Source organism: Aptenodytes forsteri, unplaced genomic scaffold, assembly GCF_000699145.1.
Source record: "Aptenodytes forsteri isolate BGI_AS27 unplaced genomic scaffold, ASM69914v1 Scaffold194, whole genome shotgun sequence".
NCBI classification, from domain to species: domain Eukaryota; kingdom Metazoa; phylum Chordata; class Aves; order Sphenisciformes; family Spheniscidae; genus Aptenodytes; species Aptenodytes forsteri.
In genome coordinates this window covers 264,492-282,730 of record NW_008795243.1, presented here as the reverse complement: position 1 = coordinate 282,730, position 18,239 = coordinate 264,492, and the positions used below count along the sequence as shown (strand labels likewise).

The following is an 18,239-nucleotide window of genomic DNA, read 5'->3' as shown; positions in this document are numbered from 1 at the left end:
CCTGGAAAAGTCTTTAGAGGAAAAATGGGCAATTTTGGCTATAGATTCTTTCAGTCAGTTAGTCTGGTTAAAGGAAGATGTTGTCCTGTTTTGATAGAGAGGTCAGTAAGTTAGTAATCCTTGAGCCCTGTGACATTTTTTTTTAACAACCAACATTTTTGAAAATAGATGTATGAAATCATACATAGTTTTAATGTCTGAAGAACTTTACTCACTTGTTTTTGTATTTACATTTAGGAAGTGTTTCATTGATCTCAGCAAAAAGTGATTTTAGTAGGAATTTAATACAGTAAATTGTTCGAGTTAATTCAAAGCATGTGGTATTTCAGATCCCAGCAGGAGTCCTCTGTATATAGGCTGCTGTCAAATTCCAGTAGATGAAAAAAATAAAGGAAAAAGTGCCAAAAGAATGAGTGACCATGGTAAAAGATTTTAGGGTAAAACTGGTATTTTAAGTGCTTGTTTGTTCATTTTTATAGAGTACTTCGTCAAGCTGTATGGTTTTATATAAAACAGTGAAGCGCTCTACAGCAGCTTTGCTGTTTAAAATTAAACTGAGGGCATGGCATTATCTGGAAAAGGAAAGAACACGATGTAGAATGAGAGAAGGTTGTGGGCTTTGGAAAGATGAGTGAAAGTGATTCTACAGATTTTAAGATTATCATGCACTTCTGAAGAATTTAGGGGGGTTGGAAAAATTTCTAAGAGTAGACTTTTTAATTTCTTCAGTAATTAAAAGACAGCAAGATAGAAAACACTCAGGAAGACAGAGCTGTCAGGCAAGATCCATGTATTGCAGGCTTAGCCATTATGTTCGAAAGTGTCGCGCTGATATTTTAATTCCATTAGCTCTGGTGTATTTTAATTTCTGAGACTAACAACAAAAAAAGAAGGAAAGTGTTTCGGGTTGTTTTTCTTCCTCACCTCCTTGGGAAATGGTTAGGGAAACAGAACAGTTAGCCTTCAGGATTTGTCTTTGCATCCAACATCATCTTTTAACCTGCTAAACACACTAATGATTGCAAATATTGATCAGGAAGCTACAAGTTTTAAATGTCCTGCTCTCCAAGTTACAATTTCATAAACATTTAGTTCTTCTGAAGTAATAGGAAAATATTGTTAAAAGTAGTTTCCAAAATTAACGCCTGCCTCACACGGCTTGCTTTTGTTGACCTGACATTAATGTGTATTTTACAGGCAGGACTGTGAAAAATCCCCCTGTACACATTAAGGCTTTCTGGAAAGGATTCAAAGTGTAATAACAATTGTTTTGTCATATATTTTTTAATTGCCTAATGTGTATACTATTCTGTCTTTACATTTCAATTTCAATACTTCAGAATTCACACAGCGTACGGTGCGATGCAAGCAGCTTGCAACATTGGAAGCAGGTTGTTTTGCAGTCAGCTCAGAGAGGTGACGTGCCACTGCAGTCGGTGAGGTTGCATTCAGTTACCTGTGATGAGGAGCTGATACACTGTGGTCTGTTTTTTTTCCTGCATATGTTTATACCAAAACAAAATGCAAAATTATGCAATAGCCAACCAGAGAAGGGGAGAAAGCAGAAATAAAATTTTAGATTTAGTGATGAAAATGGCTCAGCTAAGTGTTGAGATCAGTATATGCTTAAAGAAAGGAAATTGACTGATTAGCTGTTAATTTGGAACAAACATTTTGATGGGTTGATCTAACGATAGAATACATATAGAAATATGTATCTATGTGACCATATATATGCTCTAAACCAAAATCTAAGTATTGTTGATCTGTTACGAAGCAAGATTGTCCTCAGAAGCACAATACTTTTATTTTTTTTACTGAAATGGAGAAGCGTGCTGTTGAAGTGCATGTGGATATTCTCGCTAGTATATTTGTAGCATGATCGTTATGACTGAAATACCAATTTGCCGTCATTTACATCTGTGGTTTTCCTGAGTCTCGGCTTCCTCCAGGAGCTTGCAGGTTCCTTTGGTGCTGCGACCTTGACTGCGTGACAGATGGTGCAAGGAACGTAATGTTGTCCTGTCACCGGTGAAGGGACTAATTCCTCTGGCCTTCTAGCAAGAGTTTTGCAGTCCCACCTGGAAGTGCAGAAGTCAAAGGCCGAAGTTAAATGCTTTTGCTGTTATCTGGGCTCTCATTGGTTGTGACATCACTAAATCAACTCACTGACACAAATTTCAGAGATGGGAATGATCAAAAATCACGAAATTCAGAGACATAAATCAGTAGCTCTTACTACTACTAGTTAGGTTTTATATTTTGTGCTTGAAAGCCTTAATGTGTGTATTTTATACTTGGAAGATTAGTGTTGGCCTTTTAATGTTAGCACCATCACTTACAGTTTCTCGACTCTTCTTTTGCTTATATCCTGATCATCAGTGCTGCAATAATAATTGCTTAAATGTGTGACTTGGTAAATTTGAAAGGGAAGAAAGAGTAAGAGGAGTTGAAAGATGAGCTGCCTTTTGTCGGGCAGGGTAGGGTACGTGGAAGGCCATCTGCAGTCTGCACAATAAGATGTGGACTTTCATCATGGTGTTTCCCCTTGGTTTGAACCTGCCAGTGGCAGCACAGGGTAGAGCCTCCGCTTATGCGCTCTGCAGAGAGGCGATCTGCACCTCTCCTCTTCTGCTGAAATACGGAGGTTGTTGGTTGAGGTTCGGTCGCGGGTTTGTGTGTACGAGTGGCTCCTGGCACGGGGCTGCCCGGTGCTGGGGTAGCTGCAGGCGTGGGGGTGCTGGGTTTGCAGCAGGGGGGAGTGGGCAGACTCCATTTTCAAACAAAGCCATTTGAAGAGAGGAGGGGGAAAGAACCTTACAGCAAGTGTCTCTGTAGATGTCGGGTTGCAAAACTTACTAGATCTGGGAAAACAAAAATGCTGGCAGCATTTGTAAATTTTTGTAAATTTACAAATTTACTTGTAAATTTTTAGTTTTGCTCTAACTGGAGCAGGTCTTACATACATAAGAAAGGAGAAAAAGTCACATCAAGAAGCTTTTAAGTAAAATGTTAGTAAGTATTTAAGTTGAAAACCCATCAATAAAAAAGATTTATCAGGGCACTAAGGAAGCAACTACAAAACTAGGGGAAAAGAAATGTTATTTCTTTGTGCTTAGATGTCTTACAAATCGTCAAATAGGTACTTTCAGATTGTTCCTAAGATTTCATCAGCATGAATAAATGGACACGGGGCTGTTCTGCATGGAGTGTGTGGTTAGAGGAGGATTTTGTACAGTTGCAACAGTATCATTTGGGGCCTGCTTTTGCAATTCTTGTTGCTACAGATGAGGCTGTTAAAGTCCGTAACAGCTGCCGGAATGAGTAAGTATGCTATGACCAGACTTTGATACAGTGCTTGTTGTACTTCAACTAGAGATACTTTTGAACACATACAGGAATATAAAATCAAATATTTCTTCTTTTTTAATGCATCCATCACTAGATGATTTAAAGATATTAGTGTAGTAACGTCTATGTAAGTTCTGTAAATAAATTTAAATATTGTTTATTCTGAATCTCACTTCAAGTTAGATTCTAGTCCTTGCTCTGGGTGGTGTTTGCGCATTCTGAAGTAAGCAGTTGCTAGGAGAAAATGTATATATGTAATCTAGAGCCCATCCTTCCAGATAAATACTTTAAACAGAAGCAAAATGTATAGTACCTGGCAAATACCACTGTCAAAAAGGCTTTTATGGAGTTATGGACACATAGTTCGTTTGGGAGGCATTCTGACAGCTGCAGTCTTCAGTGGGGATGCTTGAATTTCACCTGCAAACCACACTAATCAGAGAAATCTTTTGAATTCTGGAGCAGAAAGGCTATGCCGCTTCTGCAGATTGGGTTTGCCTTTTAATTCGCTCAGTCCTACGGGCCTGGTGCATTACTGTAGTGTGATTTACAGTTTTCTCAATCTGATTCAATTCCTCAATTTAGTAAAAGAAGTACCATGCAGTAGTGTGGTTAGTAGTTGTTTATGAAGTTAATACTCCAAATAACAGTGTCTTACAGTGAAAGAAATCCTATTTTGATTCATCTCGCTTTTGATATTCAGCCATGTCTTTCTGAGATCTCCGTGTGCAATCAGTTTGGAGTATGTTATTGCTGTCTGACCTTTAAGTACATTAGTTTTTAACTTCCTTTTCATTTTCCTCTGTTTCCAGGAAATTGAAGACCATGTGGCATTTTTAATAACTGTTCCAACAGCCCTAGCAATTTTTTTCGCTATATTTATCCTTGTCTGCGTAGAACCTGTATTTAAGAAGCTGCTTCGTATATTTTCTCTGGTGGTCTGGGTATGTCTTGTTGCCATGGGATATCTCTTTATGTGTTTCGGAGGAATCATCTGTCCCTGGGACCAGGTAAGACTGTCATTATTACTAATTTTACTTCCTTGGGTACATTTCCAAGAACCATTCTATGCAAAAGTATTCACATTAATTTTTGTGGGACATCTCATAAAATGTTTTTGTGACTATGTGTTTGCATGCTGAGACTCCCTGCATCTATTTTATAAATACCAAAGAGATGTGCATACTTAGGATATGGAAATATTTGAAGGATTTTGCTTTTATATTTTTAAGCTCCTTTGCATAATGAACATTTGATTCCAGTCACCAACTTCTTTGTATAGTGAATATTTGATTCTAGTGACCAATTAACATGGCAGAAATGCTGGTTTTGTTCCAGACCGTTGAGGCTATCTTCTTCAGCTTAAAATGTTCGAGCTCTCAGTGTAGGCTTTCTGTGGTCTTCAAGATGTTCTTTAGCAACGTGTGAGAAAAAAGGTCTGGGAGCTTCCTTGCATTTCTAGGGAAATAAATGAGTAGAGAAACAGTGAAGTACCCTTCACATTGTTAAAGTTTTGTAATGAAGACAAAGCAAAAACATAATTGCATTTTAATAGCAACACTTTTGAAATATCAATAAATGATGTGCAATATCCAGCGCTGCGCCTGATTGATTCTTCCGTGTTCTGCCATATCCTTTTCCCAAGCCTCTTCACGTGGGAATACTCCTGATATAATAATTGTAAAACTCTTCACAGGGTGGAAGAAAGCTTTAAAATATATCAGTATGTCTTCTGAAAATTTCATGCTGATTCCATGAGTTTGTTATAACCTTTAAATGGTAGTGCTGTATCTGAGGTGCCTTCTAGGTCTTTAAGATAAACTTGAAACAAATGCTCTGATTTGTTATTCAGATCTTGCAAAGACTTATGCAAATACTGAACTTTAAGTATGCAAGTAGTTCCTTTAAAATCTTTAATTCAAATGATTTAAAATACTGGTGTATGTTGGTAATATTAGTTTTGCAGCCCTTACCTTTGTGGGTGACTTTTATATTCTCATTTTCTTGGAAGGTTCAGGGATTAATTAGCTATGAAACCACCTTCCTGCCTTTTTTTTTGGTGGTTTTTTTTTTTTTTTTTAAGATTTTTAAAAAACAAAACCAGGCCCTTTACTGCCTTTTTTTTTTGGTGGTTTTTTTTTTTTTTTTAAAGTATTTGAAACTACCAAACCAGGCCATACTTGCATGTGATAAAAAGCAGATCAGAACATGTAATATTTTTCTCTAGATACAGATTTCATCAGGGGAGTCCCTGTATCTTTGTGATATCAAGTCTAGATAATTCATGTGGTTTTACTTTTTTTGATTTATTTATTTTCATTGCCAGTTGCAGGATGTCATGCTAGAATATTTCAGGCTTTCAAGCTTAGATGCAAATCTTTAATTAGCCATATTATTTGTTCATTGCAAATTCTGCTGAGTTTAATTTTGTTATTTGAAAGATACGATAATGATTTTCAAAAGCACGTGGCATAAAAGAGATGTGAGAGGGACGCCGATGTCTCGGTCCCTTGGTTGTATTCAGCCTGTGAAGATGGTTCGTCCTGCCTTGCTTTCCTCTTCGGAAAAATGTAGGCATTCCCACAGCATCCGAGGGATGTGGCTGGCCGTGTGAGGCTGGAAGGGCCGCGGAGCTCCGGGGAAAGGCATCGTCTTCCCACAGGTTGCCAGGACACAAGTCCTCTGATGTTTCGGGCCGCTCCTTGCTTTGCGTGCAAGTATTGCTTGGAGCAGGGGATATTTGGGAGGGAGCTGCATTAACTGCTCTGCCAGCAGCAGCCGGCTCCGGGCAGCTGCCTCGCCCGGCGCTGCGCAGGCTCCAGCCCAGAGCGGGCAGGGCTTTTCCAGAAAGCCTGGGCCTGGCCGCAGGTGTGGGGCTTAACTCCACCGTGCGGGCCTCGCCGCCGTCTGGCGGGAGAGGGGCTGTGGCAGGGTGGCCCCTGGCCACTGCTGGGGGTCGGAGGTCGTGTGGCTCCCTGCGGTGGCACCCTTTGCTTCCCCCAAACCATTTTTTTTCCCCTCTGAACAGCAGCGCCAGTTGATCAGTTGATCGCTTTTGTAGGTACGCTTTCGCCTAGTGTCTGTTAAGAGAAAACTACGGAAATACGGGATTCTTTCTGGGAATCGGACACCTTACACAATAGGCTGATCACAGGTTTGATGTTTCTGAACGTTTGTGAAAAAGCAGCGAGCAGTAAAATACTGCCGTGTATTCCTGTGATGCTGGTGTTTTGATTGCTCTGCATCAGGAATACGTAGGTCAATAATCCGTGTTCTCTCCTATAATTATACGTGAAAGCAAATCTGAAAAATCCTTCCTCAGTGATCACTGACAGCTTCTTTGTTGAAGTTTTACATTTTGTGAATTTTAAAAACATCTCTCCTGGCTTATCAGGGTGTTTTTGTTGTTCCTTTATTCTTTTTATGAAAGAAAAGAAATGCAATGTAAAATTTAAATTAGTTCTGTTTCAAATGTCTTTGTCAACATAGCTAAGTAGAAAGTTATTAAAATACAAATAAAAAAAGAGCCAGTTCGTGCACACTTATTTACTAAACAAGTGCTTTATTTTAATTTTCTTCAAATTACAGCCTAACTTTTGTTCAGGTCCAGCAGAGTTTAAAAATACTCGTTTCATCATATCTTTCATGTCTTCTGAATCCTAAGCTTGTTAAAAATAGGGCATTTCTTAATTGTACTAGTAACTACTGACAGATGAATTTTCTGCATATCATAGTTTATAGAAAGAACATGTTATTCTCTCGTTTGTGCACAAGCCTTTAAACGACAACCCCGCATCCTTTAAATTTTGGCTTAATGATTTTAGTGTTTCTTTTGACTGTTTGCAACTGCTAAATGCAGTTTTTCTCTGTTGTCTGAGGAACCTTAGGTGTGAACTTTTGCAGCTTTTGTTTACAGTAAAAATACCACTTCAGAGAGACTATTTTGGTTATGAACTCAATATATATTTAATGTGGAGCAGTTCCTCCTGAGCCTGCAGGCACATAGCTCGGATAACTGTCACGAACAGTAGAGGGCTGGAAATGAAGTAGCTGGTCAGGGCCATTGTTTTTTTATTAGAAACCTGTGGGCTGATGTGAAATAAGTGCAAATCATAATTGGTTTCAGCTATGTTTTTGCTGTCCCTGCAGACTGCTTTTATCTGTCTGCATTTCCTTGTCTCTTGTTCGGCTGCAGCTACAGCTTTGGAGAGAAAGCTATTATCAGGTAGGTATCTGGCCGCTGTTTGAAGGGGGAAGGCAGCACAGCTGTAGATGGTTACTCTGTCCCTTGGGCCAGTCTGCAAGCCCCGTGCTGGCTCTGTAATTGCCTGCTGAGCCTGATCCAAAGGCTGTAATTGTCACTAGGCTGCGTGGGCATAATCACAAACCCACCTACGAGAGGAGCCAGCATATTTGCGCTATCAACCGTACCAACTAACTTACCTCTTAAGTTAGTCCAAGCTCCTTTACTCCTCTATATGGACGATGAAGAGAAGCAAGTACATTGAGAGGGAGATGGAGGGCGCCTTAGTGAGGCAGTGGGTGGCTTTACATGAAAAAAATTAGGACAGTGATGGCAACTGTCTTTGGTACCTGACAAACTTTTTTAAAGAAGTGTGGCAACCCTCTCTTGCTGGTGTCAGCCCAAGTTTCTGTCAGTGCCAAACTTGGCATTGGAGCCTCTGGTTTTCCCTAGTGGCCCAGGGAACTTGGATGCTTTGACAGGACCTACACGCCCTGCACTGTGTTACAGTCCAGGAGGGAGGCTGGGCTGTCTGGTAGGAGTTGCGGGACACCTGGCCAGGGTTGGTAGGAAAGAAGTAGAGCAAAGGAAGTCATGCAGAGGCTCAGAGAGAGCAATTGCCTGCTGGCAGTTCTTTCTAAATCTAAGGTGTGAGCAATAATGTGTGGAGATGGTTTCAGTAAGGGAAGACCCAAGGATGATGCTTAGAAAGGTCCGTGCGGAAATCAGTGGATGGTGTGTTTGGTGGAGGGCCAGTAATGCAAGGCAAGCAAGCTGAGGAAGTAGTGCTGGTGGAAAAAGGTGATGTATTGAATTTGTCGTGTTAGGACTTTTCCCTGCTATAGAAAGGAGCACCTTTCCTTTCAAAATGTAAATCCTGTACCTATCTGTAGAGTTACATGCCAGGGAATGAATTTAAATTAGTTTCCTCTTGTTTCACTGACAGTGTAGTTATTGTACAACAGTCGCCTTTCCATGTCATCCTCTGACATGTCTAATACTTCCTCAGCCTTTTATACAGGGTGTATGTAAATATGTCATAGCACATTGATATCAATGGGTAAAAAGAGCTCTTAAAGCATACAGTGGATGATATAAAAAAAGAGAGTAATTATACAGCATTATACTAGTCTAATGAATTCTATCATTGCTGGATTTTGGTATTCAGTTCTACTTAATTATAAATACGTTTGCACAGCCCAGGCACCAGATGTGTTCCTCTTTGTCTATATTCAGTTACAGCACAAAAATGACTTCAACCAGGATTTGACACTTCTGGTTTCCGAAAAAAAATATCCACAGAGTGACGTGTTTAGAATATGTGTTTGCCTATTTTAAGCTAAATACTACTTTTTGAGCTGAGTCTAAAGCACTTGTTTTGTTTTGTTTTAGTGTGTTGGCATGGAATGGTTCAATTTGGGCCTTGGAGCAGCCCTGGTTTACAAAGTGCAGGCAAAATTTTCTGTATTAGTATTTACAATTCTCATTTTTTTGATACTCTCTTGGCACCTGAGGATATCAGTCTATCGTGCGCTGAGGGGTGAGGGCCTGCACAGAGTTTCTGCGGTTGTGGTAATTAGCTCCTGTATTGGGCAGCGGGGCGAGCCGATGGGTCCACAGAAAGGGAAGCATTTTCTTTGTACATAATTACATCGGGTCCCATTTCCGCACCTTGCTTGGGACCTGCCTTAGCTAAAGTCATTCCTGCTGTAAATTATTAATAATGTATTAATAACGTGTTGTGTGGTTAAGCAGTGCAAAAAAAAAGGAGTTAGATGTTTGAGAAGGAGAGCAGGGCGGGTGTCGGTGGAGTCCCTGCAGCGCAGGAAAGCGAGGATGAGTTGCTGTCAGCTGTACCGCTGGCTCAGGATCTGGAGTGCTGGGGAGACTTGACATTTTTTCAAGTTCAGGCTTAATCAGACTATCAGGAATGAGTATCCCGAGCAAGGAACTAAATCTTGTAGGAGCGTGGTTCAGTACCTTGTAGGTGAAGAGTCACCTGAAAAAGGACGTAAGGAAAACCAGGAGGCTTGTACGAAAGGGAAAGATACGGCCCAGCAGATGATACTGTGCTTTAGGAGTAGGTGTGATAGAAAAGGAAGAAACCCACAATCCGTAAGTGTAAGACATATTTGCAGTTATATTCGAGGAAGGAAAAGAACAGATGATTTTTATCTTAATATTAATTTTTTTATAGACATACGAAGTCACAGGCTTAATAACAAGACATTTAAATGTGTTTATCAAGTCTGGTATGGCTGTATCTGTATAGAAGACAGGAAAAAGCTGGGGTATTAGAGACCTGCCAGTTAGTCATTAAAATCAGTAATATAGTAGATTAATGCAGTAAAATAGCGTGTGGAGCCTTGGAACACCCTGTTAGCACTAATGTGCCATTGTTAACCTTTGGTATGTCATGACAATGCATTGTGGAAAGAGAACTGATTTCTTTTTTAAATAGGGAAAGCAGTTTTGGAAAAAAAAAAAAAATCTGTTTTAGTGCCAAATGGAAGACTAGAAGCACTGCTAGAGGAGATGAGCATTATTAGAGTAACTATACATACAGGCGAGGGGAGATGGCAGCTGGTGTGACTTCAGAGAGCATCAGGCGGGGGGAAGATTGCTGGCTGAATTTCTCAGGGAGCTCTCTGGGGAATGTTTGTCTTTATTAGTGCTTTTTACCAGTGGTGGGGTGACAGAATGTCGCCGCTATAATGAAATTTGTTGATGACCCAGTTAAAAGATTCCTAATACAACAAAAGATCAGAATGTTATGGGGAAGAAAAGCATGACCTTGAGGACTGCAGTAATGGCAACTAGATGAAATTTAATAATAGGAAATGTGAGATGCCTGCATTTGGGAACTAACAGCAGAAATTTCAGCTATAGGCTGAGAGTTCATCACTAGAAAATGAGCAGGGACAAGCAGAATGAAGAGGAGAAGCATTAGCTGGTCACTGGGTCATTAGGATATGCACCCAGAAAAGACTCAGTTATGATGGCAAAGTATCCAGCTAAGGATGAAACCTCACCTGGATCACTATGTACGTTTCTGGTCACCTGCATTCAAAAAGTTAAACTGAAACTGGAACAAATGCAGAGAGCGCCAATCGAAATCACCAGGAGAAGGGGGAGTTTTGTGAGAGGAGGTAGGACGAGCTTGACTTGGGTATAGATCCGCAGAAGAGAAGAACGCTGAGAGTGGTGTGACTGCCATCTACAGATAATCTGTGGTTGCAAACATCAGATTTGAGGAGAAGCTACAGAAGATAAAGATTATTGACACATACAGACACCAAAAAAGAAATCAGCCAGCCGTTAATGAAATTTAAACTGGAAATTAGAATAAATCCCTTAGCCATTAGGGCACCGGGTTTGTGGAGTGGCTAATATCCTCAGGATAATAAGGATTAAAATAATGAATTGGTTTTACAATAGAATGCTGACTTTAGCTGAGTCATTCAGTGTTTTCGATAGCAGGGACATGGACTTCAGTGATCCAGGAACGTCCTTTTATTTCTTTATTCCTATGCACTATTTAATCTGGGGACTACTGAACTAGTTTAAATGACAATTTACTTTGACCTGTGCCTGAAGGTCATCTAAAAACTGAAGAGGTGGATTTTCTGAGTTATAAAAGTTCACAGTTTTTGCTATTTAAATGTCTTTTATCCTTCCAGCGTTCTTCTGGAGCAGTAGTCTCAAAAATTATAACAACAAGGGATAATAATCTTGCTATATTTCTGATCTCTTCAGGCATTCACTATAAGGCTTATGAGAGTGGTTTAATGTAATATAAAGTGGAAGAGACCGAATGTGTCCTGCACCTTTATCAGAAGAACCTGATGAAACCCTTGTTTCCCTGCCAGTTTATTTTTCTTTAGTCCATTTCCTGTAGTGATTTTTCCATCTCAGAGGGTACAATTAAGTACAAAGGCTGAGCTGATTGTAGATTTCATCAAGATTATTGCATAGTTTGTGTGCAATATTTGCTGTGCAAGTCATGTGAATGAATTTTGCTAAGGGAAGCGTTAAGGTAACTCTGTCGAAGTACAGTAAAAATGTGAGTCTCAGATAAATATGCAAAACTGAATGTGGCAAGATTTTTCCCTCTGATGGGAAAGAACACTTATCAATAAGTATATTAATGTTTCTGAGAGTACTGAAACTAAGCAATAATAATTTCAAATATCATATTGTTCGGATGTTGCTGAAGTCAAGAGACCAGATGACAAATGGAAATTAGTAATTTAAGCCATTCATAAGGCTTCTTATGTGCCTAATAATTGATTTGACATTAGGAAATAAACATTTTAATAATTTCATAGTACATATTAGTTAACAATTACTTGTATGATGGAGCTACCAGAGAACCATTAAAGAAGCTATCCAGAATTTCTTGTTAGCAAGTATAATTTAGGGTAGCCGTGCAAGCCTTTACTTTTCATTGGAATTGTTTTCCACTCAGAAATGTGGCAGTTTACCTGACTTCCAGGAGGAAAAGTTTTGGCACGACACTGCATGAGTCTCTTGGTTTGAGCTCTTTGAGTTTGCTTACCTGCCTGCCATGGAAAAGCTTGTACCTATATGTGGCCATTGGATATGCAAGACTAAATTTTTATTTTTGTGAACTAGGTAGTGAAGGGGTGTATCATCATAGATCCTGACCTTTGGTCATTTTTCACCGTTTGTCTCAAATCTGTTTCTGTTTGCAGGTTTCTAGTGCTGTAATAATTCAGCTAGCGAGCTGTTACACCATGAAAAAATAAAATAGATGGTGAAAATGTTTCCTACAAGCTGCATAAGAAGACTTCAGTTTACTTGTTTGAGGGTGTTCCCTGTTTCTGTAGCTTTTATGAAGTTTCAGGCACAACGGTGGTGCTAAATAAATGAATCTTAGTGTCTGGATTATCAGAGGATCACTTCTCTTTTAGTCTAGGAAGCAGGTAACAGAATTTCCCCCCGTGTGCTTGCAGTTTGTGATATGCTGGCTGTGAAATACCTTTCAGTTTCACTTGCCAGTATACAAATCTATAATGCTGTGCAGTTATTAGGAAACATTGCTTACATTAAATTAACTAATATTTGAAAGAAAGCGGTATGGTCTGCTGGTTACAAATTTGTTGACAAGCAATGTGCTAAGCATACTTTTCATCCTGGTAACTCCATGAATAAGGATGGGCAGGTTCAGTAATGAAATGAAAATAAAATATAGGAGAGAAATATATCTCCTACGTTAATTAGTCACAAATATTTGTACTATAGTGGTCTTCTATGTGCAGTTACTAAAATTAAGAAACTTGATCTTAGAACTGAATTTAAACCAATTTTTTGGCTTTAGCATGTCTTAATTCTGATAGGTGTCAGAAGCAGGTTTTGTAGCACAGAAGAACTCTAAGTTTTTTGGTAGCATTTACAACTGATTCGTCAGTGTGGTTACACCCTCTAAACCATTTATAGAGTTTTACAAAAGTAAGAGCTAAAGAGGTAGAAATACATTTGTAGTAAGGCGGCTCACTCAATATGAGCTGTAGAAGATGTATGTTTAAGTTTTATATATCCATATGAAAAAATATGATTTGTAAAATCTATATGAATAAATTTTTATAGATATCAAATGCACAAATGTAATTGTCATAATTGTGTTATTGTATGATTTCAAATGTGTTTAAGTTCATAATAGATAAATAATAAATTGTAGATTTACTGAGAACTAGAAAATGTGCTTTCAAGAGATTATTCGTGTTCATTTAGTGATTTTTTTTGTTTTATTTTACTATGTGACAAAATAATTTTTCTGTATACAAAGCACTGTGTGTTGCTTGTTTATTGGGACATAGCTTTTATGTTTATATTGGCTTAATTCAGCAATAGGCTGTCTAGAAAAACAGGAAGGAGAAAAATAATGGACCAGGATAATAGTCAGTTCTCAGAAAACATTTCAGTGTTGCAGAGGGACAATCCCAGAAGTATTTATCTTTTATGATTTTGCTACCACTTTAGGTAATGTATGAGACTGATTTACACGTTGATATAAGAAGGGCTGAGAACAGGAAAGGCAAGAGGACTTGGGCAGGTTTCAAAAGGAGCAGTCTTTCAAAAGGGAACCAGTAACAACTTGGGAGATCCGAATCAGGGAGAAGGACACAACATCTCCCAGCTTCATTACTGTGGAAAAGCTAAGCCTCCTGGGTCACTGTCACAGGAACTTAGATACCAGTTAGGACCGTGTGTGTCTTTTAAAAGCTTTCGTTCTTCTGCAAAAATAAAAAGTGCTTGAGTGCTAAGAAGCAGCATTGATCAGTCTGTCTTAGTCTGGCCACAGTAGTTGTTACTGCTCATCCTCACACAAGGAAGAGGCACAGTTGCCCCAGTTCATCTGAACTTGCAGGGTGAGAACAGCGAATATTAAGTGTGTAAGCGAAAGCCCAGGCTGGGCTTCATTGGTTTGGGGAATCTGGGACAGGGGTATTTTTTCCAAAAAAACCCCAAACCACAAAAAACCCCCCAAAACAACAAACTGAAATGCTAGAGGTTTCTTTCAGAGCAACTGAAAAGCCAAGAGAATTGCACACAGCCAGTATCTGTGACAGTGGGAGAAAAACCTTTTCAGTCTACCAGGGGAAAAAAAACTACCCTCTGTCCCTCCATATACATGCGTTCACAAGGCTTAAAAAAAATAAATCATGTTTTCATGCAATGCAGCATGTGCTGTTGTGCCAGACAGGAAAAAGGTTTTCTTTCTGTTACTACTACGAAGCTTCATATTGATTTTATAGCTTAAAATAAACTTCCTGTAAAATAGCACATTTATCAGTAGCATCAATTTTGTGTAATATCTTAAGTTCTTGAATTATATTGTTCTGGCAGAGTTAGTTTGAACAGTTTAAAATTTGACTACATATTAATCACGGATTGCATTTTTCTTATTTGCTTCTTGTACATACCTTTTTAGCTAAGTTATATATGTATATGAATTCTGTATCTTACTTTTCAGGGTATTATCTTTGCTTAAATTGGCAAACCTGAATCTCTTCTTAAATGTTCTGATTTCTGTAACATTTGCCTGATTTGCAAATATCTTTGTTTTGCAAGAATCATATTCAAGATGGCAGGTGGAGTGATAACTTAGACAGTAACTACAATCTCCCTGTCTCTGGTCTTCATGTGGCATTGCAAAGTAATTTGCATTTTGTAATCTGCACAGTCTCGTTCCACATTAGTGCTTTCTAGATTTCTTCCTTGTTGTAATATCCCAATTTGAGATGGTTTCTGTAATTTATCAGTTTGCACGTTTGTAGTATGAATGTCCTTTGAGTATTTTCTGCTTGTTTTGGTTATTGCACAATTCCTTTGTATCCCTTTTTCAGCTCTTCCTTTCATACATTTCCTCCTAAGTTTGCATCACTTTCTCATATTTACCATGACAGTTGTCTCCTCTCCCACTTATTAATGAAGACAGCCTTTCTTCAATTTAATACATCATTATTTTTCATCACCCTGTATTTTTTGTCTTGCAGCCAGCTGTAGTCTTCATAACAATATTTTTTGCCTTATTCAATACAGATGAGTTTACATAAATAACAATTTTTAGGTGTCATTAGTGACAATGATAGTGTTGCAAGTTCAAATATCTGAGGGCTTGATTAGAGTTCTGTGATATTCCCCTTGACCACACTTGCAGTTCTGCCTCCCCAAAAAAAGAAAAGAAAAAAGCTGTGTGGCAAGGGTTTTTTCTCTTTGTTGATAATGTAAGCAAGCAAAAGATTATGGCTTTATCTTCCAGATTCTGTAATTTTGTTTTGTTTTGTTTTGTTAATTTGGGATAGAATCGATCCTAAGTAAATAGGATTGTACTTCTTATGTGACAGTATTGGATACATTTTTCTTTATTATGCTGTTGTTAGTCTTGATCATTGAATTTTTTTCCAAATAATTTACTGTGATGAAGGAAATGAATTAAACGGTCTCTTGTATAAAGAAGGTGAATATCTAAATAAGTCATATTAAACTTACATGTGCCTGAAAACTTCTACTTTCCATAAAGAACTAAAAAAAAAAAATGCCAGTTAAATGAGGTAGAGATTTGAGTAAGTCTTTTTTTTTTCATGTCACGCTCTGATTACCCATTATGACTGCATATGCTATCTAACAACAGTTCCTGTCAATGTGTACACATTACTTACACACATATATAAAAAAGTATAAAATGGTGTTTTAAATGACTTTGACATAGATGAGATTACAGTCTTACTCAGATACACATGGATGCTTTTTATTTTCTTCTTGCAATAACCTGAATTTACTCAGCATTTAGAAACATATTTAAAAATATCAAATATTATTTTGGGTCTTTGTCAGGTCCAATGTGGGTAAACTGCCAGGTCTACTGGATGACCCAGGATATTGACAAGGGAAGGAAAGTACGTTGTCTGCATGACATTAATATGTATATTAAATTCCATTAAAAGGTCAGGTTGGTGCACAAGAAAAATTGGGAAAGATCATGTTTCTTTGGTCAGATGCAGACTGGAAAGTGAAATTCTGATTGGTAAGAAAGCCCCAAATGCAGAAAAATGCAATAAATGCACATTATCATGTGTGAGTCATATTTATTTCTATACTACCACATAATTTGCTCTAGATGAGCACGAGAGTTTCATACTCATTGGTGATGTAGGCAGATGGTTACAGGATGTATTTCTTCAGAGGGGCTAGCAAAAGAATCTGTACTTTAATACCTCTTAATTCCTTTTCTTCTCACCTCTCCTTATTTACTTTTAACCACATTTCGGTAAGTAATACTTTTCTCAAGCTGTGTGAACATCCTGCAAATGGCATTTTATAGTATTGCAGGGACATGTAGTGGCCACTGAAGTCAGCTACAAATGGAAAATCTTTCTGGATCCATAGAATTTGCATCATTTCTGTGATTCATTATTTAGCTAGTGGTAGCTATCACAGATTAGTGATTTCACATAATGTAGAAATGAAGAACAAAACAACTTTACCTCTTGTGGTGTTGTAGGGTTTATATTCTCCTTTTTTTACCATGCTGAGCAACCACATATTGTAGGGATCTATAAATAAAATGGGATTTAATTAATAAAATGTCAGGTTTCAGTTTTCAGTACTTTTGCAATTGTGTTGCGATTTTACATGAGAGTCTTTGGGGGTTTGTTTGGGGTTTTTTTAACCTGTTTTATCAGAGTGAGATTGCCAGGCCGGATGTATCCCTTTGTTGAGGATGGCTGCAGTCTCAGTGACAGCGGGAGAGGACTGAAGTCAGGATGAAAGCCCACCACCGCCGTATCTGGCTTATGCCTCCCGCTCTTTCCATGAGATGAGACCTGTGCCCACAGGCAGATGGCTGCCATTCGGTGTGCACAGGCTGAGCACCAGATGCTGGAGAAATGTTGGAGTTGCTGTGTAAGGTTGTTAGGGAGGAGACTAAATGCAAGTTAGACTGGCCACAGCCCTTGGGAGTTGATCCCAGGTCCTGGGGTTTCAGTACTTGGAAGAAGCCACCTAGAAGTGCGGTGAAAGCCGTGCACCTCCGCTCCTGCAGTGTGGAGATCTGGGCATGCAGGCGAAGTAATGGCTTGTGTGAAAGTGGTGCCTATTGATTTTTTAGCAGATAGCTTTCCCTGCTACTCTTGTGTTTTCCTTCTTTCTGGGAGCTGGGAAAGTTGGTCACACGGTCCTGGACAGTAGATGGTTCCTGGGCAGCAGCGTGGAGAGAGAATGGCTGAAGGGAGAGGTGAAGAAGTAAGAAGGGTTGAGTTAAAACTGTAAAAGAAATATAATCCTTAGTTAGGGATAAGTTAGCGTAACCTGATGGTAAATAAAATCCCCGGTTGACTAGGCAAGGACCCACGCACACTTTGTGTGGACAGGAAATAGACTTTCAACTCTTGTTATTTGTATGCGTAGTGGCAATGGATAGAAATGGGATGGCAAACAACAATCTGCAAAAATACTATAGGAGTTATAAAAGTTGGAACAATTTTGAAGTGCAGAAGGTCAACAATATTGTGTATTTCAGGCTGCTGTGTCTTATTGACATGTGGCTATAGTAAGGTTTCTTGCTGTTAAGGAAATTGCTTCTTAAATACACCACATCATCAAGTAGTTTACATACTGAAATTTATCTTATATATTTTTAAATACAATTTAACACTTGGCACACTAATATTAATATGACTCTCCAGGTGTTTGAAAAAAAAATAACGCTAGCAAGAGGGTGTGTGTGTTTTGAATAGATTAATTTTAAGGCAGAATATGCATAAGGAAGTCATTCTTTTTAGGCAAGGTCTGTTGTTGAAGTCATGCAATATGAAGTAATACATTAAACTTGTCACAATTTCAGAATATGTTTTAAAGCAAAGAAATCCTGGACAAAAAACATTGTCTAAAAATGGTTTTCTTATGAAATATAGCTGAAAATGTGATGGCTTCAGTGACTTGCTGGTAATAAAAGTGAAGTTTTTGCTTTTCCCCCGGTCAACTTTTCTATATTTTGTTATACTTGGAATTAAAAAAAAAAAAAAAGTTTACAAACCCAATGTGATGGTTTTTAGTGAAGTTACTTTTTCAGTATCCCCTTAACTGCCAAAGTATCATCATCATCATTGAACCGTAGAGT

The 18,239-nt window shown here is 38.5% G+C and overlaps 1 protein-coding gene across 2 annotated transcripts in view; it reads left to right on the top strand.

Annotated features, from left to right (window-relative positions):
• Positions 1–4,224: 4,224 nt before the first annotated feature.
• ADCY2 (adenylate cyclase 2) overlaps positions 4,225–18,239 on the top strand; it is a 219,105-nt gene continuing 205,090 nt past the window's right edge. The window contains exon 1 of one of the 2 annotated variants that reach the window (XM_019471907.1): positions 4,225–4,361. In XM_019471907.1, the coding sequence (XP_019327452.1) occupies positions 4,311–4,361 (51 nt within the window). In that variant the 5' untranslated portion in view covers positions 4,225–4,310. The remainder of the gene's footprint in view (positions 4,362–18,239) is intronic. The other variant, XM_019471906.1, reaches the window with a different exon arrangement.